The 9,449-nt window shown below is 40.7% G+C and overlaps 1 protein-coding gene across 1 annotated transcript; it reads left to right on the forward strand.

Moving 5' to 3' along the window:
* The first annotated feature begins 2,230 nt into the window (after positions 1 to 2,230).
* Positions 2,231 to 9,014, forward strand: LOC113018290 (programmed cell death 1 ligand 1-like). Its single transcript, XM_026161344.1, has 3 exons — positions 2,231 to 2,513; positions 7,675 to 8,034; positions 8,273 to 9,014. Exons 1-3 carry the CDS (start codon positions 2,447 to 2,449, stop codon positions 8,464 to 8,466), a joined length of 621 nt encoding a protein of 206 aa, XP_026017129.1. The 5' UTR covers positions 2,231 to 2,446; the 3' UTR covers positions 8,467 to 9,014.
* Positions 9,015 to 9,449: the final 435 nt, after the last annotated feature.

Here is a 9,449-nt window from a genome sequence, read left to right on the forward strand (position 1 = left end):
ATTCTTGAATTGCCTGTGGTTAAGCGCATGTGTACGGATATAGTTGACAATTTCCATCACAGGCTTCATGACGTTATCTAAATTCAATGATTTAGACACGAGTTGCTCCATGTGGATGATGCAGTGGAAATTCCAAAAGTCAGGAATAGTTTGGTCAGCTTTGCACAGCCCCACAAGCCCGTTCACAGATCCCATCATGGCTGGTGCTCCATCCGTGGCTATTGCAGTTAATTTCGTTATGGGCAGATTTGCTTTTCCACATGCAGCCATCATGGTTTCTTTCACATCTATGCCACGGGTTCTGTCTTTTATGGCACAATATCCAGGAGTTCTTCTTTGATCACACAATCGTTTGACACAGACCGTGCAGATATTGCCAACTGAGGCTTGTCTTTTATATCACAACTCTCATCCAATGCAACACTAAAATACTCACATGCTTGAAGGTCAGAGTGCAACTGTGATTCCATAGCCGTGTTAATGTCCGATATTCTGTGTTCAACAGTGTGGCGGCACAGTTGGACGTCTGATACCATGCGTTTTAATTTGTCGTTTTCAGGAGACAAAATTTTAACAACGTCACTGAGGCATTTTTTAACGACCTACCATTCATTGTATGGCTTTTTAGCCCGTGCAATGTTCCAAGCCAGCTGATAGGATGCGAGCGTTATGGTCTCTGACTGCTTCTTTAATTTTTGGAAAAACTGTATCTGCTTTTCTGCCTGACTTTTCAAAGTGGCCAACTCGTGTTTGCGAAGTTCAGTCCCTTTTGGAAATTCCTGGTCGATGTTAGCATGGAGTGAGCTGAAGTGGCACTGAAGATTTGAAGCTTTGAAATGCGCTAATGATGTCTGACATATTAGGCAGAATGGCTTACCATTGCGTTCAACAAAAAAATATAAACTCTCCCACTCTGTTAAAAACGTCCTGTGTTCATCTTCATATTTTCTTTTTGCTGTGCATTTTTTTCCTGCCATTTTAAGGGCGAACTTGCTCCTACTGGGAAACTTTGCAGTATTTTCATCTCACACACATGCGCATTTGACGAAAATACCGTATTGAACTCAAGCGAACGCGCACATTTTAAAACAACAACATAAAAACAACCCAAAACACAAACACAAACTTTGATATGAATGTAAGAGCGGTGGGAATGAGAATCAGCACCTCCAAATCTGAGGCCATGGTCCAGCACTGTGGGTAGTGACCGAAAGAACGAGATCGCGAATATAAGCGGCGGAAATTAGCTTCCTCCAAAGGGTGGCTGACCTCTCCCTTAGAGATAGGTTGAGAAATTCGGCCATTCACAAGGGACTCAGAGTAGAGTGGCTGGGGAGAGGGAGGTCTGGGCTTCTCTGCTTGGGCTGCTGCCCCCACGACCCGGCCCCGGATAAGCGGAAGAAAATGGATGGATGGATGGATGGATGGATGGATGGATGGATGGATGGATGGACATTATAAATAACATTTAGAATATTGGGAAGGGATTCATAATGGTGTTCTTTATAATTTCACAATATAGTGAAGTAAGATAGAAACAAGGTTAAGATAAAAATAAAAATAATTACTAACATTTTGACATTTTACAAAGAACTAATTGCATCGTAAATAAACAGTGCAGATTTTATTTAAGAAACTGAGTTATTTTCACAGTTTCATGGTTGATGGAGTCTTTAAAAGTTTTGTTCACATTTAGTGGAATCTTGCTTTAGAAAATATAGACTTCAGTTTTGTAAAGCAATTCACATTTGTGTACATTTCTTGATAGTGTTATAGAAGAAACGCCCCAAAGCTAAACCTATCAAGTGCAGAATGTTTTGTTTTTTTTTTGGATGGAATCAAAAGTTTTGTAGAAATCAAATGAGAAGTAAATAATCAATAAGGTCTAATACTATTCTTATATGATCAGAGATATACCAATTCCTCTGTTTGTGTCTCATCAGTTACGAAAGCTAAAGCTACCTTAATTGTATGAGCAAATATTTGGGTAGAAACTTTCTAGTCCTTATTAAGAAGTTAGACAGGACGCCAATCAGGAAAGTGTTTGAGGGCTTCATTTTTATATATTTACATTGTTGTACAGTGGAACGATTTTAGTTCTTTGGTCGCATGGAGCTGATTGTTTATGGATGAGAGCGGTTACGGAGATCATTCAAGAAACACTCAAAGCTGTTTTAGTTTTCACCTCTTTTCTTATGACTCACTTATTGTTCGTATAGCTCAGCGAACCTGACGTCACTTAAATGCGACTACCTTAAGAGAACTGAACGCAAGTTTGAAGCTGAAACGATCGGCTGAAGCTCAAATAATCTTTGTCTTGCTTAAACTTTAAATTGAATCTACCGTAGTTACTTTTTAAAGTCATAGTCTGTTATTCGCAGAAAATATCATCAGACTAGCACATTTAGAACAAACTTGTCCGATCATCAGAAAGAAGAACACGGAAATGTCTGTAACTGCGTCACTCTGCTCCACTTTGCTGTTTTTTGGCATCTTCGTGTTTGTCTCGGCAGGTGAGGTTAATAAACCAAAATTTTCCCCTCTGAGATAAAAAAGGAAAAAATGGTATCTTTATCGTTTACGTGGTGCCAATACTTCACAAATAATTAGTTTCATGTCGATTCCATTTGTTGGTGTCCGTGAACGCATCACGAGGCTGGGTGGGGTCCACTTGTTTTATCGTAGAGTTAGCATGTTTGCTATCTGTACCACTGTGGGGACTGTCCTTCTGACTAAAGTGAGATCTGTGGTTGAAATGATGGCAGTGCACAGATTCTGTGCTTTATTCGGTCTGTAACGTCTGTTGCTCGTGTTGTTTGTGGTCTGCCAGCCAGCCGGGGAGCAGAGCGAAGGCTAACATACCAAAAGCTCCCGAGTGTTAAAAACAAAGACAAGTATCGCTACAGTCACTGTCTGTGCTTTTCGTGCTGTAGTTTTTGATCTTTGAAGTTTTTTAGGTTCTCTTGTTCTTTGTAAACTCTGCTATCACTTCCTGCTCTTTTTTCACCTGCCAACCAATGAACATTCAGAAATGGCCTACGTCATCTGGCTTCCAATGACGTACAGTCAGGTGGGTTACCCTCCTCAACCAAAAAGTGGATGGACAGGTTTGTGGGACAATAAAACCGGCTTAGTGTGTGAAGACTTGTTGGAACACTGCAGGATAGAACCAACCTAAATCCTCTGACCGCAGGAATTTGGCTCACATATGATGAAGCAATTACCATCTCCATCATACTTGTTAGATGAGAGAAGGCAAGGAGTTGCAGAAAAGGGTGCTGGGTAGGAGTGCTGTAGATGTGATGGTGCAGGAGAATGGACAGGTGGATGTGACAGTGGAGTAGACTGTCAACATCTGAAGAGTTCACTATAAGTCTTGGCTTCTTTGCTTTTGACTTCGTCTCCTTATCAGCGATTATGAAGCGATATTGTTTGAGTGGCGACACTTATCCACATACGTTCTATAGATTGGCATCTTGCGGCATAACAGTAGCTGGAGGCTGCGGTGAAGCAGGAGGAAGAGGCTGCACTAATAAAAGATGAGTAAAGACCACAGGAATTGTAGATGCAGAGGGCTGTAAAGGCAAAGCTTCAGATGTTAATATAGTTGATACAGAAGAGTCCGCCTGTTCTTGTTGTGCTGCATGCTAAGCCTGATATATGTGTAGGTGAATCCCTTGTAGCTGTTGTTGGACTGTGAACCACAACAAGGTAACTGCACGCTAGTTGAGGGAGACAACTGTAATGTGGCTAAAATGCAGCTTTGTGGCATGAAGGGTAGGACAGGTGAGCACTCTGTGGATATGAAATCAATTTGACCATTTAGTCCATTTCCACTTAAATTAGATCAGCCTTCAAGCTCTTTCATCTTCTGGTTTCTTGTCTACCAACATGCATCCAGCCACTCCCATCTATCATCTGGACTACAGGATATCTAGCAGTTTTCCCCAGGCTATAGGTGTCACTGCATTAATTGGTCTCAGTGGAGATGTTTGCCTTATTGTGCTGATTACAGGACAATGACGAGGGAGGTTAGGTGAGTTTAAGGCTACGTCCACACGTACACGGAGATTTTTGAAAACGCAGATTTTTCGATGCGTTTGCACCTTTCGTCCACACGTAAACAGTGTTTTCGGTCACTGAAAACAGAGATTGTTAGAAACTCCTGCCAGGGTGGAGATTTTCAAAAACTCAGTTTTTGCATTTATGTGTGGACGAAGAAAACGGAGAAAGCGCAGCATCAAAGGTGTGCGGCTTTTTTGATGTTACAAGGGCGGACTTACAGAAAATACTGTTACTGTTAATTGTACTCTCTGCAGTGTTTAAATGTTTACATATACACATAGAGTTACTGTCCCTCCACACATACGACTCAGTTCTGCTTCTATGCACCAGCTTTGTTTACTCTTTCCCACCCAGGCTTCTAGACTTCTGATTGGCCAACATTTCTACACGGTTAGGAATATATCGCCAACTGTTGCTTTGGCACGTTCCTGGCAGCGTTTTCCTTCATTTTTGGTGCGGGATCTTAAAAAAAAACAAAAAAACCCCGGAAAATCTCACTTTTGAAAAATACCTGTGCCACACTAGCCTGGATAGATTTGAAAAAGGCGTCCGCGTCCATACTAGAGTTTTCAGTCATTTTCACAGAGTGTGCGTCCATATTGAAATGGCCAAAAATGCTTACGTTCCAGTACTGCACATGCGTGCCGTTTATTTACTTTCCGGCTCCTTGAAACGTCGCGGTAGGATGTTGAAGAAAAGTACAGAGTTTTTTTTAAATGGACTAACAATGAGGTGGAGTTGTTGCTGAGAGTAACGCAAAATTACAAAATCGCAAAAGCGAGTGAGAATTAAAGAATTTGAAGAAAAGCTATCTGGAGCATTTACAAACGGATATTAATCTTTAATAGGGCTGTCAAAATTGAGAGCAAGCAAGGGACGATAACCTCCGCCATGTTGGTTGAATTGGTCACATGACTGCATCATATGACTAAAATGCATCTTCGTTTTAGAAAGTCTCTGTTTTTACTGTCCACACTGTGAAGCGAAAGTACAGCTTTCAAATGTATGCGTTTTCGAGAGAGTCTTGAAAATGCTGTGTTTTACATCGGCAAAAACGCCGTCTCAGTGTGGACAAGAGGCCAAAACAGAAAGTAAACGATGCGTTTTTACGATGCTTTAAGGACCATTTCTGAAAACTGCATTGAAACGCTGGTGTTTACAAGTCTTCTGTAAGACAGACTGCAGCTACCTAAGAATTTGGGTAATTGTCTTCAAAAAGTCCCAGAGACACGTTAAACACTGTTTTAATCCAGTCTTAATCCACCCAAGACTGAAAACATTATGTTATAGCGTGTGAGTGTGGGCTCCTGGAAAAAATAAATATTGAATATTGAATGAAATATTATTGGATGGACAATAATATGACCTTCTGCTGCACAAGCAATATTTCACAATCTGTCCACCAGAGGGCGCTGTAGACCATAAATTTGCCTCCATTTTGTGAGGTTTGCAAGTTTTCCAGTAGTAGCGCACAACTGTGGCAAAACTTCCAACAGCTATAGAGTAGAACAGCCATTTAACTGATTGTTTTTACAGCTTGATGCTATTAAAATAAACCACAAAAGCAATCTTAGTGATGTAATATCAGGAGTTCTATAAATAATCAATTAAAGAGATATTTAATCTTAACATTTGCAACCAGTTATAACCAGCATCATGATACTTAAACTGGCAAACATATAACATTTACAGATTTATTAACATGCAACTCAATCACAAAAACCTTTATTACAACTGTGACACTGTGACCGCTCCATTAAGATACCAGATGCAGAGTGCTGCTGACCACCTGCATAAAGCTCCTTTGGGCGTGCTTGGCTATTGTGTTTAGACGTCACAAGGCTTAATCAGAGCAGGAAGATTTACACAGTGTGTGTCAGTGTGATGTGTTGTAGTTTCAGGAGTCAGGATGCAGCTACAAAGCTTTTTGTTCAGTGTATACAAACAGCTGTAGCTCCATAAAGGCAGCATGCAGAGACTCAGTGTCTTATAATGAGAGGCTGCTTTCTCTCACACATTATGTTCACTTATTGTCAGCACGTGTGTTTCTATCGATCTGTGGTCAGTGAAAAATCAGTGATTTTGATCTGGTTAGTTAAGTAACAGGGTTTGTCAATCAGTTTTAGCTGCATTGTGTTAATTTGCAGCTCTGACACTGTGCCCCTGTCAGTGCACATGAGACGGATGTAAAAAGGTCTGCAGAATCTGTAGATAATGTTATTTATTGTTCAGCATGGCTGGTTTGGTGGTGAGTGAGTGATGGTCATGGAGATCATATCCACTGACGGATGCACAGACCTCTGCAGGTTAGTCAGCAGCACCCTGACTGGCGTTAGGTATCAAGAGGAATTATTGGACTCACTGTCAGACCCTACACTGGTGCAGTGGGTCCTTGGTTTGTCCTGGTGCACAACAATGCGGTGGTGAGAGTATGCAGGCAGCTGCTGGAGGAGGAAGAAAGAATTTATACTGGCCCCACCCCTTCCTGCTTAATCCAACAGAACAGCTCTGGGACATTGTTTCACTCTCTGACTTTGCAGGAGCTCAGTGTTGGATATGGTAAATCGAGTGTTTCTTGTTTAGTGCCTTTCTACTCTGAGGAGTATTTATACAACATGCCTCATTCACCCATTCACATGCACACTAGAACAGCCAGGGATCGAACGCACAACCTTCCAATTAGATGACAAGCTTCATCCCCTGACCTATAACAAAGAAAGGATTTCACCAGGACACAATCATTAGAAGCATCCCCCGATGTTGTCAGAGATCGATACAAACATGTGGAGGTCATACAATTAATTTTGTGGGTCTTTTGTTTTTTAACTTCAGCCCCCTGTAAGTTAATAACTTCCCATCATTTTGTTCTTAACACTTTACCCAAAGCATATCAGTGTAGATGTCAGCTTTGTTTATTTCCTCACTGAGATCTGATGTGTTTTAAAAGATTTCCTTTAATATCTGCTGTTATACACAATGAGCTCTTTGGTTGTTACAAACAGCACTGCTTTAACCCTCTGAGGTTTCTACTGAAGGTGATAAGTAAATCTAACCCTGTGCTATGGAAATAGGAGATTCTGGCTTTTTGAAAAATGCTCCAAACTATAAAAAGGAGAGAAAAAAAACAAAAACAGAAAAGACACATTGGCTTCAGCAGGAATAGAATTAAAGTTAGATCTGCTGAGGGAGGGTGTGCAGTGGCACTAAATATGCTAGCAGCATTTTTCACTTTAATGATAGCTGGAACAAACCTTTTTTTTTTTTTAACACAGCACTCTCAGTGTAAACAATGTGTAATATTTAAACTATTCATTAGCCAAAAACTCTAAAAAAAAACAAAAAAAAAAACATAAAAAACAAAATCTTTAAAGTAATAATAAAGTCATTAGTAATTAAGAATGAGCAAGTGATTAAGTAAAATCTAAACATAGAAACAAAAAGAGCTCCTGCAACAGGCTGCCACTAAGCAAAGAAACAAGTTAAAGAATAAATAAATACATTTCTCTTTGCTGGTTTCTCTTTTCTTTCTGTAAGTCTTCACTGTGATTGGCTGTTTGGTTAATTACTTTGACCTTTAACCTCTCTGCTCTGTGTCGTTTCCTCTTTCAGACCAAAAAATCATCACAGCTGAGTCGGGACATAACGTCACTCTGACATGTCGAGCTCCAAACAAGAACATCATCTTAGGTGTAGAGTGGAGCAGAGCTGACCTGGGAGATGAATATGTGCTATTTTACAGAAATAAGCAGTTTGATCCAGAAAACCAGCATCCATCTTTTAAGAACCGGGTGGATCTGCAGGACAGACAGATGAAGGATGGAGACGTGTCTTTGATTCTGAAGAATGTGACGACTAATGACAATGGAACATACGAGTGTCGTGTCAAGACGGGAACAAACCGTAGAAAGAGAGCTATTTTAAATGATAACCCCATCAGCATCATCACACTGAGTGTTGTTGATCCTCCAGGTGAGTGAGTAGAGTTGAGTGTGTGTGTGATCAGAGGTGAAGCTGCTTCCTGGTTGTTGATGTTTGTTTCTAAAGATGTTGTTGATGAGACTTTGTAGAAAGCAGCTGGTCTGAGTGATGTGATCAGAGTGCAGTAGATAATGTCTGACAGCAGTTTGAAGAGCAAATGGATTCTGTTCTGTTCTTCACTCATCACCTACCTGACAGCTGACACCTCACACCTGTTTCTCACCTGCAGGTCAGACAGGAGGAGACACAGAGGATGGAGGGAAGGAGGCAGGCGAGCAGAATCTGAATGGATCTATTTGGCTGATTGTCAGTCTCTCAGTTCTCACCGGGCTTATTGTTGCTGGTGTTGTTTTTGTGATCTACAGAAAACATAAACAACAACAGAATCAGGATTCATACCAGCCTCCCGCTGAACCTGTTTGAAAGATTCTTGCATGGTGACACTGGGAAAAGGAACCCAAAAAAAACAGGAGACGATCTGACTGAAGAAACTAAAACAATAGCGTTCAAGTATGAAACAAGAAGAGCTGCATATTTTTAAAGAATTTTCACAGAATGGATGATGGTTTGATAAGTAAGACACAGAGGATGGAGGAAAAAAAGGATAGACCTGTTGGACTGATCGCTGGTCTGGTAGTTCCTGATGTGCTTCTTGCTGCTGTTGGTTTTTTGATATACAGAAAATATAAGTAACCGAAACTGAGTCAGCATTCATACCAGCCTACAGAAGAACTGCAGCATGATGGAAATGGCTCACCGATTCACACAGTCAGATAAGGCTGCATTCCTAAAACAAACAGAAGGATAACGTGTGACTGAAGAAACTAAAAAGATAACATCCAAGTAGAAAACCAGAAGAGTCACACGTTTCCGAAGAAATTTCCTAGGATGGATGATGGTTTGATAAATAAGCTGTGCTTATTTGGAGTATGCATTTGAAGTACACTTCGAATTGGGACAGCCGTCGTCGCGTGGCGGTGACGTAATCGCACTTAAAACGCATACTTCAAGCGTGCAGACCCTGAATTGGGACACAGCCTAAATATTGGGAGCAACAACACCATGAAGAGAACACACAAGACAGTAGTGATGGCCAAATGAAGCTTTCTGAAGCATTGATGCTTGTATTGAAAAACGGTTCATTACTCGAAGCTTTTCAACACAGTCCTCTCTGGTGACATCTGGTGGCCAAAAATATGAAGAGCAGCTTGCATCCACAAAATAAAACCAACTGCTTCGTAATGATTGCCCACTCTACAGAGTGGAATTCTGTCTGATATCGGGCCGCTGTTGTGTTGCTTTGAACGTGTATTTTTTGGGGTGACAAAAATGTTGTTTATTTCTTTAATAAATAATTTTGACCAGTAAACTTTCCTTGTTTAAACATGCACCATTGTGTGGTCTTT

This window comes from Astatotilapia calliptera, unplaced genomic scaffold, assembly GCF_900246225.1.
Source record: "Astatotilapia calliptera unplaced genomic scaffold, fAstCal1.2 U_scaffold_55, whole genome shotgun sequence".
NCBI lineage: Eukaryota > Metazoa > Chordata > Actinopteri > Cichliformes > Cichlidae > Astatotilapia > Astatotilapia calliptera.

Excerpts from the sequence above, each read along its gene's own strand:
- LOC113018290 (XM_026161344.1), top strand. The coding sequence starts at position 2,447 with ATGTCTGTAACTGCGTCACTCTGCTCCACTTTGCTGTTTTTTGGCATC. Across the intron at positions 2,514-7,674 it reads CTTCGTGTTTGTCTCGGCAG|ACCAAAAAATCATCACAGCT; the intron begins GTGAGGTTAATA and ends TTCCTCTTTCAG. Across the intron at positions 8,035-8,272 it reads GAGTGTTGTTGATCCTCCAG|GTCAGACAGGAGGAGACACA; the intron begins GTGAGTGAGTAG and ends TCTCACCTGCAG.